The 17,937-nt window shown below is 36.2% G+C and overlaps 1 protein-coding gene across 3 annotated transcripts in view; it reads left to right on the top strand.

Annotated features, from left to right (window-relative positions):
* Positions 1-16,430, top strand: part of LOC142342747 (uncharacterized) — a 37,855-nt gene extending 21,425 nt beyond the window's left edge. For all 3 annotated transcript variants that reach the window (XM_075394282.1, XM_075394280.1, XM_075394283.1), the window contains 10 exons: positions 374-575; positions 2,759-2,895; positions 3,302-3,587; positions 7,012-7,142; positions 7,962-8,027; positions 9,966-10,127; positions 14,703-14,820; positions 15,015-15,187; positions 15,768-15,813; positions 16,191-16,430. In XM_075394282.1, the coding sequence (XP_075250397.1) occupies positions 374-575; positions 2,759-2,895; positions 3,302-3,587; positions 7,012-7,142; positions 7,962-8,027; positions 9,966-10,127; positions 14,703-14,820; positions 15,015-15,187; positions 15,768-15,813; positions 16,191-16,251 (1,382 nt within the window). In that variant the 3' untranslated portion in view covers positions 16,252-16,430. The remainder of the gene's footprint in view (positions 1-373; positions 576-2,758; positions 2,896-3,301; positions 3,588-7,011; positions 7,143-7,961; positions 8,028-9,965; positions 10,128-14,702; positions 14,821-15,014; positions 15,188-15,767; positions 15,814-16,190) is intronic.
* The last annotated feature ends 1,507 nt before the right edge of the window (positions 16,431-17,937 follow it).

Here is a 17,937-nt window from a genome sequence, read left to right as displayed (position 1 = left end):
GTCCTTTGCTGAAATAAATAATTGAATTATGCTTAATCCGTTTCGTTATTGTCGTATATATGGGAGAAATTCAAGTCATTCATTAATAGTCATCCAAATTTTTGTAAATTTTTTGCCTTTTGAGGCCTTAATAAATTAAAACTAGGAACAAAAAGAAGGAAATGACTCTTTGAAAATTATGAAAAGTTTCAATAACTGAAGATGAGATAATAAATTTTTAAGAAAAATTAATGGATTTTTTTTCTCTGAACTAATTGTTATTTAAAGATTATGTTGTTCAAATTGTTTAAATGTATGTCTTCAGATTATGCAGCTGAGTTCTTTTATATCTGATATCTTTCTCTTTTTCCACCCTTATTTTTGCCTGATTTAGAGTCTAAATTCGGCTCCCGGTTTGCTTCCCCTTCTCGCAACTCCCTGAAGGGAGATTACAGTGGGGGTGTTGGAAGTGGAGTATCTCGTGGGGAGGAGAGCGAGGAGAGTGAGAGAGACAGAACCCTGAGGGAACTGGAGGAACTGAGAGACCACCTCGCATCTGTCAGGGCACAGGTCAAGTCCAGAGAGGACACCCATGAGTAAGTCCGCCCGAGATGAGAATTTCGTCGGATTCAAACATAAGAAATCGTCGGTTTTCGTCGCTTTTACTTCACCAAAACCGATCAAAGCCCTTACGTTTTTTTCGTCGGTTTGATCGGTTTTCGTCGGCATTTAAACATAAGAAGCGTCGGTTTTCGTCGGTTTCAAAACGTAAGAAGCGTCGGTTTTCGTCGGTTTCAAAACGTAAGAAGCGTCGGTTTTCGTCGGTTTCAAAACGTAAGAAGCGTCGGTTTTCGTCGGTTTCAAAACGTAAGAAGCGTTGGTTTTCGTCGGTATAAAACGTAAGAAGCGTCGGTTTTCGGCGGTTTCAAAACGTAAGAAGCGTCGGTTTTCACCGGTTTAAAACGCACGAAGCGTCGGTTTTCATCGGTTTAAAACGTACGAAGCGTCGGTTTTCATCGGTTTAAAACGTAAGAAGCGTCGGTTTTCATCGGTTTAAAACGTACGAAGCGTCGGTTTTCATCGGTTTAAAACGTACGAAGTGTCAGTTTTCATCGGTTTAAAACGTACGAAGCGTCAGTTTTCATCGTTTTAAAACGTACGAAGCGTCGGTTTTCGTCGGTTTAAAACGTACGCAGCGTCGGTTTTCATCGGTTTAAAACGTACGAAGCGTCGGTTTTCATCGGTTCAAAACGTACGAAGCGTCGGTTCTCATCGGTTTAAAACGTACGAAGCGTCGGTTTTCATCGGTTTAAAACGTAAGAAGCGTCGGTTTTCGTCGGTTTTAAACGTACGAAGCGTCGGTTTTCATCGGTTTAAAACGTACGAAGCGTCGGTTTTCATCGGTTTAAAACGTACGAAGCGTCAGTTCTCATCGGTTTAAAACGTACGAAGCGTCAGTTTTCATCGGTTTAAAACGTACGAAGCGTCGGTTTTCGTCGGTTTAAAACGTACGTAGCGTCGGTTTTCATCGGTTTAAAACGTACGAAGCTTCGGTTTTCATCGGTTTAAAACGTACGAAGTGTCGGTTTTCACCGGTTTAAAAAGTACGAAGCGTCGGTTTTCATCGGTTTAAAACGTACGAAGCGTCGGTTTTCATCGGTTTAAAACGTACGAAGCGTCGGTTTTCATCGGTTTAAAACGTACGAAGCGTCGGTTTTCATCGGTTTAAAACGTACGAAGCGTCGGTTTTCATCGGTTTAAAACGTACGAAGCGTCAGTTTTCATCGTTTTAAAACGTACGAAGCGTCGGTTTTCGTCGGTTTTAAACGTACGAAGCGACTTTCGAGATTTTCCAGTATGATATGTTTTTTTACCCTCCTCCTTTTTTATTCCGGGCTTGGGACCGGCTTGTTTTATTTTGTTTGGAGATGGAGTTTGAGCCCGGTTTTTTTTACCGAATGCTCTGCTCAAAATCTCCTATAGTTGTTTGTTTGTAACTCCGCTACAAACAAACAACTATAGGAGATTTTGAGCAGAGCATTCGGTAAAAAAAACCGGGCTCAAACTCCATCTCCAAACAAAATAAAACAAATTAAATAAAATTAAATAAATTACAGTCGGACTACGACATCAAATCCCGACTGAATAATGAAACTCCCACTGTATAACAACCCACTGTCAGCAGCAATTAGCACAAATATCTGGTGCTAACAGTACTCGAAACAACTATCCCCAGAACCGTGGTGTAGTGTGTCACAAGAGCCGTACTAATTTGGATCTCAGGGGCTTACATACCATATACTCTATAGACACTGTACATGTGCCACTCTAGCATTATCTTTCGCGGTCTTACATGATTTAGAAAGCTTTTTGCAAGCTCTTACAAGATTAAATATCTCCGTATATTTCACAAAACAGAAATACGAGACCAGGAAACCAATTTTGCGATTAAATTTTTTTTAACATCGCAAAAGAAAATTTTGTCTTCCAATTTCCTCTTATGAATTGTAAGATGGGATCAAATTGTTAAATAACGATTTAAAATGTATTCTACGGAATTAGATCGGCAGGCATACATTTCTAGCATTACTTTAGCGCTCTCACACATTATATTTGTTGAAGTTTTTTTGGTGCTTTTTTTAAAAAATTTACTTCAGACGTTTTTTCCAGACCAATGTCAATTTAATAGATAGGCGTTGATCTGTAGTAAACTCCTAATATCATAATATCCTAATATTCCTATATCATAAAATCCTAATAATGTAATTTTTCTGTTTAGTTTATCTGAGGCCAACAGAAATGACATAATAGGGAAATTGAAAAAGCCATCCGAACTGTTCGCATCCTTAGAAGAGAAGCCAGACGACTTAACAATTGACAATCATCTCAACTTCAGCTACGACCCTTTCAACAAAGGTACTGTACAAACCATCTCAATCAATTCCACGCTCAGTTTTTTTTTAAATCTGAATTTTTTGTTCTTGGCTATTTAAAGGGGCGTAGCAGCTCGCATTGGGGCTGTTCTCCCAAATTAACCGTTCCTGTTGAGAAATTCTCAAAAACCTACCAAACTTTATATAGGAAATAAAACCCCAAGGAATTACATCCCCATTTTAAAATTGAATTTCGGTCGTGATAATTTCTTCGGCTGTCATAGCAAGGCATGGTCAAACGCGCTAAATGCGCAGCTTTTAATTAGTCAATTGGGGGTTTGTTTTCGTGGGGGGTATCTTTCCTTGAGGATTTTTTCTATAATTAAATGAAGACTTTTTCATTCGTTTTTTTTTTTCAAAACCGCATTCAATAAATTCCATATTTGCAGATTACAGTGTTGGTGAGCTCTACAAGGGCATCACGTCTAACATTGCGAGCAAAGATCCATTAGAGTTGACCAATGGTTCCTCACATCTATCTGAGCGTCTGTTCGTAAAGACAACGGACAACAAAGCAGACAGTGGAGACAGTGACACAACTGATGTTCTGCTTTCTGCACATTCGGCTAATGCTTTCAGAGATGACACCTCTGTTGCGTACAATAAGGATAGCGAGATCAGGAGCAAAAGAAGGAAAGATGCTAAAATAAGACGAACGAGAAGTACGAGAGCAAGGTTCGTTTTTGTTTATGAGTGCTCTTATTGGAAACATTTTGCTGATTAGATTCTATTATCAGTCGCATAAATGCTACTAGCATTGATTAGAAGTTGTTTTAAGAATAGGTCGTAGATTGTTATGATGAACATCTGTAACAACCCGGACCCTCGTCCCATAATATTCCCCTCATTCAGCGCTGTTTTCACCAAATTTTAACACTTTTTTCCAAGCGCTGAGTTTGTGTAGTTTCACCATTAAAACAAGCGGTGATTTCTTGTAATTTCACCGCTTTCACTGCTGTTCTCACACAATTTTACCACTTTTTTCTAAGCGGTGATTTATGTAAGTTCACCATTAAGATAAGCGGTGAATTTATGTAATTTCACCGCATTCACTGTTCTTCTCGCAAAATTTTAACACTTTTTTCGAAGCGGTGAATTTATGTAAGTTCACCACTAAATTAAGCGTTGAATATATGTAATTTCACCGCATTCATCGCTTATCTTACATAATTTGGACATTTTGTTTCGAGGCGGTGAATTTATGTAATTTCACCGCTAAAATCAGCGGTATAATTATGTAATTTCACCGCTACCAGGCGATTAAGGTTTTTTTCACCGCATTCACCACCTGATTTATGTAAGTTCACCGCATTCACCGCTTATCTTACAAAATTTTCCGCATTCACCGCTTATCTTACATAATTTTGCGGTTAATGGCGGTGACACCTCGACCCGGGTATCAGTGCTGAAACATTGGATTCCAATTGTATATCGTCGGCCCAGTACTGTATCGCAGTGTATCCTTTGGGTATCATTAAACTCATGATGAGCAGTATAGTCCCATTGATGGTTTTTTTCTGCAAATAGACTGTGCATCTTTGGTTTTGATCCACATTATGTTCATAGGAAAATCATGACAAATTGTAAAAAATGCAAAAAATAAAAATTTGAAACATTAGACGATGCACGTTTTGAGCATGGCGATGACTTACAACCTGCTTTTAATCCCTTTTTTCGATCATAGTAATATATTATCTGCCTCGACTATTTACTCTTAAAAATCTAATAATCTTATTTCACTGAGAACTAAAACAGCTATGATCAGAAACCATACCTCTGCGTGGCTGAGTAAAGGTATTTTTTCTGATAATTTCAAAATAATGTTCGGTACTACTGGTAAAAATCGATGGATAAATCAATTGACCGACTTGTGAAAAAAGTCAAATTTTATTCGTTGCAATTTTATGCGTCATTTTTAATTTTTAAACTACACGGACATGTGTTTTGTAGACTCAAAAATGGGTTAAAAAGCTTTAATTGTACTCAACTGAATTTGCTGTCCTCTGTTTATCGTACTTCAAATTGAGTCATTACTGCCTAATTGACAGCATTCGATCATTGAGAATTCGTGGAAGTTTGAACGCGAAAATAAAAAAAAGAGCACAGCTTATGTTTATACATGTGTTCCTAATCTGCCTTGTAAATTACAATTACTATCTTGTCATTGAAGGGATTAACTATTTTAAGAGAGAGAATTGTGATTCACAGGAGTAAAATGTTAAATCTTATTTCTTATGTTTGCATGAACATCAACAGCGAAAAATTGTAATCCGAAATATGAAATTAATATAACAACTCATTATTATGTTTGGACTTCAAATTCGGGGCAATTTGCATTCGAATGAAAAATAGATGATTTTTGACCATTTGCTGAAATTGAAAAAATTGATGGTTTTTGGCTTTAATAAAAAAAACTGGCTTTCGGTAGACAGTTAAAACTTCAATGTTTTCTATTTTGTATGTTTCCTACAGATTTCGAATTTGGTCAACAAAACACATTTGCAGACATTAAACAATCCTTTGGTTGCTCAATTTTCGTTTCCCAAGGAACATTAATGGCTCGAACAAAGTCTTTAATTTACCTAATTTACATTACAACAAAGTTTTTCTTACAGATATAAATGTCAGGGGTTGTAACAGCAAATTGGGCGCTTTTGAGGTTGACTTGTTGTGGTATATTTTGAGCTAAATAAATTGGTAGCCACTCGATGCAAATATTTCCGACAAAAATATTTTTTGCACTCTATGGGAGCAGAAGCAAATCACATAAATTGGACAAAAATTAAAGTTTTTCAGTTTCTTTTTTGAACCTGTACTTTGTCAAGCTGGAAGTGGAGTCTGATCAGACCAAGTCCAACGCACACGGTGTGCTCCCAGACCAAAATTACAGGGTCTGGGATTTTTGTTCGAGCGCACAATAGTATGACCACAAAAGGGTCCAGCTCATAGAAAATGCCGCTCCCCTTAAGAGGAAATTTTGATTAAATGTAGAACAAGACGTTTCTTATTGAAAGCTGTCTAATTTCATCAATATCATCCAAGAAATATGCACTAATGGTATACTAAACAAACTTTTTCTCTGCAGTTTTTTTCATTAGCAATACTTTGAGAATGGTCTTTTCTTTAGATGAATTTAATACTACAAGCATCAATTTTTATGAAAAGAATAGATTATAGCAAAATGAAAAAATTTTGTTCATAGTTAAAACCATTCACTGATCATACTATTTCGAGCACAATTGAGTCTGATCGGAGGTGATTTCGAGAGCACAATAGTCTGATCAGGAGTGATTTTCCAGCGCACAATAGTCTGATCAGAAGTGATTTTGAGCGGACAATCGTCTGGACGTTGGTCTGGGTTTGGTCTGGGCCATGGTTGCACAAAGGTCTGGACAATGGTCTATTTTTGGTCTGATCAGAGGTCATTTCCGTCTGGCAAGGTTTGAGTAGAGACAGTTTCGAGCGCACTTTGAGCGCACACGGTGTTTCTTGCGCACTTTATTCTGATCTGAGGATACTTTGGTCTGGGATGGTCTGATCAGTGGTTGCTTTCGTCTGGACCGGTCTGATCAAAAGTCACTTCCGGATGCCACCTCAACCTGGGTAATATATTTTGGCTTTCGTTTCAAGTCGGCTTCAACTGGTCTCAACTCTACTCAGTGCAGTACTCAATTCTTGTAAGAATGGAAATAATGTAGCTCTCTAACTACCTTACAATGGCGCTCCTCAAAAAAGTATATTCTTCATATGTTCCTTTAAATTTGCCTCGTTGTTAGTTTTTCCTTTGCATATTGATTATTTCCTTTCAAGTTACAACCTATGATGATTGATTTTTATTACTATGCCAGTTTTGATGCTAGAATAGAACTAAGCCATGCCCAGACACGAAAACTAATTAATATTTTACCGCGGCAATTTGATCTCATTTTTATTCAGAGAAATTGTTTTTTATAAATGTATATATGAAGTAAGAATAAAAATTAACTTTTCTCAATTATTAGACCTGGCTCGGTGCCACTGACGATGGGAATAGATAATAATTAATGAGTATATGGAATTTTCATAATAGATTAATAGCGGAATAACTACTCTTCTTTAGGAACAGCTCAGCTCGCAGAAGAGGTCGTGGTGCATCTTCTTTAAGTGGATCTAGTTCAAGTGAAACTCAAGAACAGGGCAAACGACCATCACCTTCAGCAAAGTTCACTAACGGATACAACGCAGAAAATGGTGTGGTTAAAAATAATTTGAAAAAAACTCCAAAAAATATGTTTTTGATACTCGCAACATTAGGAACATTAAAAATTTGGTGGTCCGGACAACGTAAACGAGTCTCAATTTGAAGTCCAAATGAAATTGATTTCATTTTTAAAGCAAATAAAGCGTTCTGCGGAATAAACACAATTAAATTAGCGTTCTGGTTGCCTAACAATTTTTAATGCTAAAACATTAACTTCTGCAGCGCTGAAGTATCACTATTTATAAATCAGTATTCATCGAAGACCCATGCAATTGTAACGGGCCAATGTCTTCAGCTTGAAATTAGTTTTTGTGAATGAGTGTATGAACCGAAACGAAAAGTAATCTATTGCTAGAACCAAATATGAACAACAAGTAATTGAACCTTGTACAAAAACAGATTTAAAGCAGGATACGATTTACTAAGAGAATAGCAGACGTCGTATTCACGACTTGGGAATCAGTGATTTTTACCTAAACATGAAGTGACTTGTTGACGTTTGATAGCCATCTCACAACCTTGAGCAACTTTATCAATTAAGGAAGACTCTGTTCATAAATATGAGCGCAATAGTTGCTTTTGCCATGGAGAAGTTATCAAACTCCGAGGCGAAGCTGAGTCGTTGGATAACTTCAAGAGCAGTATTCAGCCGTTGCTTGAATTTTCTTTTGGTTTGTTTTAATCGAGCATTTAGCAATTAGTTGGCCGAAAATATGCGACCATATTTATTGCAGCAATGGTCTTAATTTAATGCTGCGAGCTTATCCGGCAATTTATGTTGCACCCAATTTACCTGTTTTTTGTTTCAGAAAATAATCCAAAGAGTGGTTTCCTCAAATCCAACAATCTTCTAGCTGCTTATGAACCTCATTCCGGTAAACTTTTATTACAACATTTGGGAGCGTAAATAAAAGCCGTGTTTGATTTTGGTGAAATTTTATAAAACTATCAACTTGAGTGGAATCAACAGTAGTACGAACCTCTGAACACTGTTCTGAGCATTTTTATTAAGATATATTCATAAAACTACTCAAAAATTGATGTTCATAGAAATATCTTCTTCATAGATATTGAGAAGTAATTATTAAATTTTTTGTATGAGCTTCTGAAATGTGAAAAATTCGGATGAAAATAAAAGCAAAATCGATGAAAAAATCCCCAAGAAAATAGCTCTGATTAAAATAATTGTGCAATTAATTTTTGTACAGATGGAGCTAGAGCAGTCATTTTTTTCAACTATTGGTGTAAAATAAATGATGACTCATTGAAAAAATGAACTTTGAAATCAAGTTAAAACCGTATAGAATATAAATGAATTTGAAGAAAGAGCATATTTAAAAGCAAACAGATGGTTTTAGTGAAAAATGAAAATGACTGATTTTTGAATATTTGTGGGATACTGAAAACAAAAAATTCTGGCTTCATTTATTCACGCAATAATTTTGTAAAATATTTGTTTTTATTTCTAAAGCAGGTTTTAATTGAAAATATTTTGATTGAAAAACTGATCTTAAAATCATACAGAATGTGGCACTAATACCATTCCGCACAAAATACTTGGTTTGTATCCTATAGCAGAATTTAAGGAGAAGACCACCATTATACCTTGCAACGGAACTATTTGAACATCCACCTACTTTAGTTCAACCAAGCGAAGGAGCCAAAAAAATTGCACCTTAAAGTAAAAAAGCAAGCAATGAGAAGCAGTATTTTGGAAAAAGATCAATTTTTTTAATAAACTGTCCTATACCGTTGGACAACATTTAGTTGCAATGGGAGCTATGCTATACAAAACCCAATCACAATACATTTAAGGGTTGGGTACATTGCGAACCTAAAACTCACAAAAATTATATGTTTGAAGTGCTATACGTTATCATGCCTACATTTGTCAACCCTCTCAACAAACGTTTTTCTTTATTGAGATTGTTAAACATTCAAATGTTCTTTAATCCAAAAATTTAGAAATTGCACGCAATTTTGAGAGTTATAATGCGAAATGATTTTTTTGAACGCGTTTTTGTGTGCTCTTGTGTTCACAAAAATTTGTGCGAACGATTTTTTTGCTGTTATGTAGAGAAACAGATAAATAGTCATAAGCATACAAGGATAACGAAGTTTGGATTCTTCTCACCCTTTCTCAGCTGCTTTTATCATCTGACTCATTGTTGTCAAAAACAGCTTAAAATGAAAAAAAAAACAGTTTCGTTGTTACTGAAACAACCGATATTCGTATTAAATCGGAGTTTTTTTCCACATGCTGACTGCTTCTGCACCCAAGTTGAAGTCACAGATCAAATTAATCTCAGAGCGTGCCAATTCAAAGCAAAACTCAAGCAATTCAAGAGCAGGAGAAAGTACAGGATCTGCGCAGGCATTTGAATTAAAGAAATTCTCGATAATTGTGTGGACTGTGTCTGATGAGAGGTAAAAGCTGGTGGCCAGCGCTCGTGGTGCATAAAAGATTCAGTCGCAAGAAAATCTCATCAGAGTTTACTTTGAGTGCTTAATAGTCTGGAAGGTCCATAAGACCGAGATGAATGTGAGAAAAAAGTCCAATCAATTAAAACGGTCGCATTATCCTTATTGTCAATTACAAATTTATTGTGCTTAAAATGGATGAACAACTCTTTTAAATTTGATTCTCACAATTCTTCGCAGGCCACATTTGATGAGTTCCACAGGTTCAATGCACTGTCCAGACCCAGCACTAGAATAGCTCTGATCAGACTTTTGTACGTTCAGAACTGCTTCTGCACTTAAAGCAGTTTTGCCGTAATTTTCAACATCAATGAAAAAATTTAATATTTCAGGGAGAAGAGAACGAATTAACGATGACATAGTTGAGTACAAGAGTAGGACAGATCCCTTTAGCCAAAACATGAGCAAAGACATGGACTTCTATGACAAGGAACTGTCTCTCGCAATCGATCTACCTCACATGACCACTTCTAGTGCATACAGAGACATTGAAGGTACTATTATCTTAGGTCATTACACATTTTGATATTAGAAGACAGAAGACAATGCACGTCATCATTACACATTATTACACACATCATTACCCATTATGATATTAGGAGGTATTTCACTTTTTTATTATATTTACTTTTGTTACTTGACTATATTCTCAGAGAGGTTAGATAGTGAAGATTTGGTCTTACCACAAATCCACTGTTTATGATAAAGTTCTATCTAATAGCGGTAAAATATCAAGCTCATGTTACTGAGTGTAGCTAGCGCACTTCAGTACAAGTCAATCAAAACACAGTAATTACGTTTTCTGGTTTCGTATTTGAGCACAAAAAAAACTCTGTGCTGATACGTTTGCCTTTTTTACTCTCTGCGTATCTGTCTTTAGCCTCAATAATATTCTAATGTAAAAACTAGGGTTCGGTTAAAAACCACTGACGTTAAAAAGAGCCGATCATGAAAAGTTCGGAAACTTAACTTGATTCAGAGAGAACCCAAGTTTTCATTTCATTTACCCTAAATTTTTAACACTGAGTAAGACTAATCGCTTGGGTAAATTAATTGATCTCAAGTTCGTTTCTGATAACTTCCAATCAAGTTCATTGAAAAGCTGAGGAGTGGTGGATGCGATTAAACGGTGTCAGGACAATTTACCCAATGTCATTATACCCAATGCCAAAATACCCAATGCCATTATACCTGTAGTAGTCCTTAATTTTCTTTAAAATGACATGGCAGTGGGAGATTAAATTAGATGTGTTAGGCAAGTTATTTAAGTTAAGTTAGGTATTTGAGTTTAGCTTTTGGTAATTGAAGGGTTATTGTTTCGAAGGCGCCAGAGAGGGGAGTTGAGTGATATATCTTAAACAAACAAATTCATGAACAGAGGCATATTGAGCTGTCGATATGCCTCTGTTCATGAATTGTATGGATGCTATTGTATGGATGCGCGGCCAGTTACACTTTTTCGATCAGAGTTATTAGCACCGGAAGTGGTGTTATTCGAAGGTTTTTTGATATTTAAATTAAAAATTTGATAGTTTATGAATGAAATAACTGTATAAAACAGTCGTACTAGCATCTATTTGTGCAAAAATGATCATGGGAATGGTTTAGAAGGTTGTGGGAGATATTTGTTGTAATTTTGAATTAAGAAAAGGCAATTTATCAGTTTTTCGAAATACCCTGGGTACATAAATTGTCCGACCCCTCCCGGGATGGGAAGGAATTATTGGTTGATGACCAGTCAATGATGGGAGGAATCCCTATTGGTCCTCTTTTGCGGGTATATTTTTCAGGCCAATCCAACCACCCGACACCGAGCTATTAACACCGGAAGTAGTGTGATTTGAAGGTTTTTAGGTTTTGTTACTGTAAAATATGACTGTTTGGGTAAAAAATATTGGGGTTAACCAGTCGTATTTTCATGCACATATGAATTAACGTTTTTGCATGATCTGGGAAGGGTTTAGGATGTAAAATGGCGATTTTTGAGAATATTGCCAATTATCACTGGAAGGTAGTTAGCATCTAAATTGAAATAGTATTTTTCAGAAGTCGAATTCTGATTGACCTGAAATTTGGGGGAAAGACTATTTTGGGTTCGAGGAATCCAATTTTAATTTCAAATTTGACCCCACACTACCATGCACGGAACTACCGTACGCCCGTGCTGCGGAGCGTAAAATTTGAATTGCTCGTGGAGTATTGGTAGCTGCCCTATCATTTCAGGAGGGTTAGTGTAACTTTTCAAGGGATTTCTATGGGCAAAATTTTTAACCCCAGATTCCGACCGGAAGTCGGTGCTTCGTGATAACCCGAGTGGCGAAAAACGAAAATTGGCCTTTTTGAGCGGCTGAATGACTTTGAAATGGTATTAATATGATAACCCAGGACAGTTAGTGACAAAAAATAGCCACCCCGGTCAATTTTGACGAACGGGGATTTTTCGGGTTTCGGCATCCACGACTCGTTATAAATATTAAAATTGCAAACCACTCGGAACGGCTTATCCGTAGGTCATGAAATTTGGCAGGCAAGTTGTTGGCACCCTATATTTACTAGAAATTTTTACTCGAAGACGTTTTAAGCACTACTTCCCGAGATATTGAGTTCTGAAATTTTAGCTCATCCGGGAGGTCGATGAAAAGTGTGCGCAGTCATTGCTCGTGTTTTACCGGGAGTTAGGCCGTAAAATTTTGTGGGTAGGTCCAACTAGGAGAGTACTTCCCATGACTGTACTTAGTTTTATCAACTTCATCTTGAACGGGTGACCTTTGGATGACTCTAGAGGTCAAATTGTCGGCTTTTAGGAGTATTAGACTTTGCGGGAGTTTTTAACTGGAGAATTGCATGAAATGTTGAGAAAGCTCAGAATGGCAACTTCTCTTAGTTTTTGGGGTTGCGTTCCATTATTTTTTCAACACATGACTTTCGACAGGGATTAATTGCAGCTACTTAATTTGATGGCGGAAATAGAGGTTTAAGAACATTTTAGAACAACGTTCAATGTTTACTAAGCAAACATTGAGTGAAATGTCAAGTGCACATTTGAGATAAAGCGGAGTTGATTTATTTACATAAGAGTCCAAAGGTCGTTTATTTAAGATAAGGAGAAAGTTGAACGATGGTTGGTAGCAGATGAATGACAATGCATAGTTTTATATTGGTTGGTTTGTATAGCAAACAAAGCCCTCCTACAGAATGTGATAATTTCAAGTGCAAGTTGCATTGTTTACTTAAGAGATTAAGGTTTGTTTGCTTAAGATAAGAGCATATTGGATGAGTATAAATTGAAGTGACACGCAGAGAGATCAGAGAGGGTCGAAACAATTTGCTTAGGCACAGCAGACGTGGGATACAGAAGAGATTTTGGCACAAGCGAGAGAAAGTAGTTGGTTTAGTGGGACTAAACTTTAAAAGATAGTGTGAAAAACTTTGGAAGTTTGTAATTTCAGACCAGTTGGGATTCTGTGAGCTGTTTTGATGTAGTTCATTTGGGAAGTGAACCACGGATATCGGTATTATTATTGTAGTTACTATTATAAATTGTCTTGAATTTGTCTTTTCTATTGATTTGAAAGTAATTCTCTTGCCTTTGTTATCCATATAACTAGAATTGATATTACGAGCCCCATTGTGAAATAACTTATTTCAAGGCAATCTAATTCGCAACAGCATACAAGAGCGGAAGAGGGGGGAAAAAGCAGAGTAACAAATTAACGCTTGCTTCACCAATTCAAAACATTTGGTTATTTTATTTGGTTGATCTTCTGAGCGACAGAGTCCCCTCAATGTCGAGCCTAGCAGAAATTCAGAAGACGACAATACCCAATGCACTTTGATGCTTCCGTTCAATATTCCGTCAACAGATTAGCAGGCGTTTTTACCCTATGTTTTAACACATTTAATGGCCATGACCATGCCTCAGCGGCCCGTGGGACTTGATATGAAACTGTCACAACCAAACATGGTATTAAATTATCCGCTTGTTAAATCATACGTGTAAGAGCTATTTCTTCTAATTAGTACTCGGATTATGGAACGAAAATATCAATGTGAATTGGGTATAATGGCATTGGGTATTTTGGCATTGGGTATAATGGCATTGGGTATAATGGCATTGGGTAAATTGTCATGTAGCCGATTAAACACAACTATTGTGATGTATAAGAATGAGTACACAGGAACTAATTTTAAAAATGGCGGAGAATGTAGTTATAAGGAATGATTTTCAAATTGACCAAAGCAAGTAGACCACTAATTAGTTCAGTTGCGATAGATTAATATCGATTCCTACAGCCATCGAGGCTTAGCTTGTTCTGCGATTTTTCTGATTTCCTTCTCGTCCTATTAAATGATAACATTCAAAATCTTACCGCTCTATTGTGATTAGGTCAGAATTGGAGCTTTCAATTCAGTAAAAGTGATCTGATTGTTTTAGAATTTTAAACAGTGAAAAATGGAATAGGTTTTTTGCTACTCTTATATTCATGTATGTCGGCAGAGATGTACATCCCCTTCGACGTGAATAGTATTTTTGCTCGTTAATAATTGTTTGATTCCCAAATTTTCGATTATACTTGGTAGGTAATATCTTTCTCGCATTTTGTGAGTAAAATTAGTTGGTAACAAGTAATTTGGTTCTTTGTTTCCGTTTAATTTTTGGTTCTTTCAAACATCAAATTTCCTTAATTTCGGCTCTTTTTGGGTCACGAAACAAAGATTAGAGCGTCAATCTAGTGTTAGTGAATATATCAAAAGTCAATACTTTGCTGTTTTTAACATACGCTCATAACTTGCAAACTCTGCGGATTGTTATTTAAGATGCTGAGAAGGATTTTAGTGGTGTAGCCTTTACTATGTTAGGGAGGGAAAATGTTTGAATTGCTGAAAAAGATCACGATAACATCTTCAAATTTTGCGAAAAAATTTGGATACAAAGGTTTGATTTACGATGGCCGAAACCATACACAATCCACTGGTTTTTCTCTCACATTCCTTTCGTTCTGAACAAATTTACCTTTTAAAATTTAAGCCAACACGTGCAGCTGTTTTTGAATCAGACTATATTTCAGACGGCGAGGGTATAAGTCAAATATGGAATTTGCCCTCCTCTTCTGCAAACTATAGCAAACCCCACTCTTCTTCGTCTGCCAGCACCAAACACATGCCCAAGTCCAAGGCATTCTCCAGGTATGAAATAATACCTTGCTTTTAAAAATACTGCCCAATCCCAGTTCATTGGTATGGCACTCTTGAATTCACAGCGACCACAATTTGTTCCGGAAAATATTGGTTGAAAGTGATGAAACTATGAGTGCAGTGTATAATGTTGGAGTATCAGGACTTCATGCAAGTAACTATATTTGCGGGTATGTACCTTTCAGACCCCTAGAAGCAGGTAGACCCTACATTCCAAGGGTACCGGGTGACCTCAGCATTGGGGATAGGATCAAGTTCTCCAGAACAGGGGGCAAGATCAGCCAGGGAATTGTGATGTACATTGGCACTCTCCCATCCAGAAGTGACTACTACTTAGGAGTGGAACTTTGCGATGCAGGTGAGATGTACTTCTTGAATTCTCTATCAGCAAGAAAAAATGTTCCTTTATAGTTGTCTAACATAGCTTAACTCAACTCAGCTAGCCTTTATAGACACGATCCAGATTAGCTCACAGTTTGAAATAACTCGAACTGTGAATTTATCCGGGTCTTGCTTAGTTTGATGAGCTGTGTCGGAGCTAATCTTGACGGAATGTTTTTTAATTGCTTATAAATAGCTAACTAGAGGTTTTACTTTCATAAATAGCTGATTAAAGTTTAAAGGTCAAAAGCCATATTTATGTTCTAAAATTTTGTGCAATATTTCACTGCGGTTGCTTGCTTATATTAATTAGTTGTGTCTTCTCCCTACCCCCACCCCTATTTGCTAACAAACTGCTTCCCAAAGGCATCACACGACTAGGCTTTTTTGCCTTTTGATGACCTTTTGAGTATGTATATGTAAACCTCATTGAACAATGTTGTTTGTTTATACATACTTGAGAACAATTTATTATTATTATTTCACTGCGGTTGCTTGCTTATATGAATTAGTTGTGTCTGCTCTAATTATGAAGCAATTCTTTTGTGTGATTTCAGAGGGCAAACACGATGGAGTGTTCCAGGACAGACGATATTTCACATGGTAAGCACACTTCTGTACTCCTACGTATGCAGCTCTTCCACTTTTCGACACGGTTCATTTAACCCCGGAAATTAAAATCATAATTTTTCACCCCAGATAAGTTAACCCCACTTCGAAACCTATTCCTCAAACACCGCGTATCACACACACACACATATATATATATATATATATATATATATATATATATATATATATATATATATATATATATATATATGTAAAAAAAACTAAAATTTTGGGCGATCATTCTTATGCTGTAACTCCCATGAAACCATTAAAAAAACTGCAAAACTGCGCATAATCAAATGGTGATATATATAGCAGTTGAGTTTAATGATAAAATTGCTCATTTCAGTTGTTGTTTCTTATTTCAGCGCCAAGAACAAAGGTGTCTTTGTCAGCTTCAAAAAAATTGTCTTGTGCTACACTCATTAATGGACAATTTATTCTAACTCATTAAAATTAACTTTTAAAGGTTATTGGTTGATTTATCGAAATAAATTTTATTATGATTACTCTTGATTTGGCATACAATTTTTACTAAATAATATGAGCTTAAATGCTATGTATATTTAAACTTGATATCTCTGTTAATTGAGTTTTTGACAGTTGCAGTTTTGTTACAGCAACATTTCTTCGAAGTAAAATTTTGATCGCTAATGAAATTTAAGCGACAACCAGAATATTGAACGATGAACCAGAACGAAACAAAAAAAAACTTAATACAAAAAAAAACATCTTAAAACTAAAAAAGTGAACACAGAAAAATACTTAGGTGAATTATAAAATATCTCAATGTCATCTATCTTTGTTCGAGTCAAATCAGCTCTGTATTTTTCCGGTCTTATAATAAATTTTAGTCTATAAATTCTAACGTTGAGCTTAGAAATAAAAAATGACCAAAATTGTTTCAATTGACACTTCGTTTTCTAGTCCAGATGTTAAATATGAACTCAAAAATTATTAGGAACTCGTTGGTACGATCAGTTTCAAACGCAAGAGTTTTTCAGAGGGTTCGGTTATGCCGGAAACACTATCCAGGTTTAGGCCTCGACTGATGAAAAGACCATGCTTGACCAAAAAGTGGTATGAAAAGACCATGCTGGACTCAAAAAGCCCATGAAAAGAATTTAGCTGGACCTAATCGTTCAGCTAGACATTGGCTCGACCAAAATCTTTGATGCTGGACTTTATCTCGACTCAAATATGATGGTTCATTTTACCTCGACCAAATAAGTTCATGCTGGACCCATAAAAATTTACATTTGCACTCAAAATTGGCCTTTGCTTATAAGGTAGTCAACGGGTTTTTCTTGCAAATTTTTCAATGTTTGTCATATTTTCTCGAAAAACGAACTGTGCTATTATAAATATTTTTGAAAAACAATTTTTAGAATCATTTGAACTAAATCATAACACAATAAACTCATTGCTGATGAAATGTCGATTGTTAGAGTCTTGTTAACTAGTTGAATTAAGCCCAACAAGTTCGCTATATTGGTGAATTGCGAAAACTAATTTATCTTACGGTACAATGTTTCTTAAGATTTTTTGGCAAAAATCTACCTGTTTTTCGAAGGTGGACTGCCTGTTGAAACGCTGGTTTTGTATTGCTGGTAGGTGTTACACAACAGCAAAAAGAATTATAGAAACTCTAACTGTTATTAATCCCACAAAATGCAATCCTCGACTCATGAAGAAATCATGCTCGACCTCAATTTGCTATGAAAAGACCTTATCTGGACCATGAAAAGACTTTACCTCGACTTTAAGTAGGAGCTGGACTGTGAAATTAGAGTCAATTTTGGACCTATCCTACTAGAATTATAAAGTATTTTCATATGTCGAGGTTTAAACCAGTGTGATTTTATACGATTTGAACTGTCAATATATAACTTGATAAGGTTATAAGCTTTAAGTGGTTCCAGAAACCATTTGAAACGGGGATTTCTCGATGTTTTCGATTCTGTGCGCCAATTGAGGACATGAAACGCAAAAGAGCATTCAAAGTGCATCTTTCTGTAAGGGATCAAATATGTGACAGAGTTTCGACGCGGCGTCATCAACATTAAAATAGGTGGTCCAGAAATCAGTAATCAGGCATCAGTAGGACAAAAATTT

Source organism: Convolutriloba macropyga, chromosome 7 (genome assembly GCF_964194025.1).
Source record: "Convolutriloba macropyga chromosome 7, txConMacr16.3, whole genome shotgun sequence".
Classification (NCBI taxonomy): domain Eukaryota; kingdom Metazoa; phylum Xenacoelomorpha; order Acoela; family Convolutidae; genus Convolutriloba; species Convolutriloba macropyga.
This window is presented reverse-complemented; position numbering and strand designations above follow the sequence as displayed.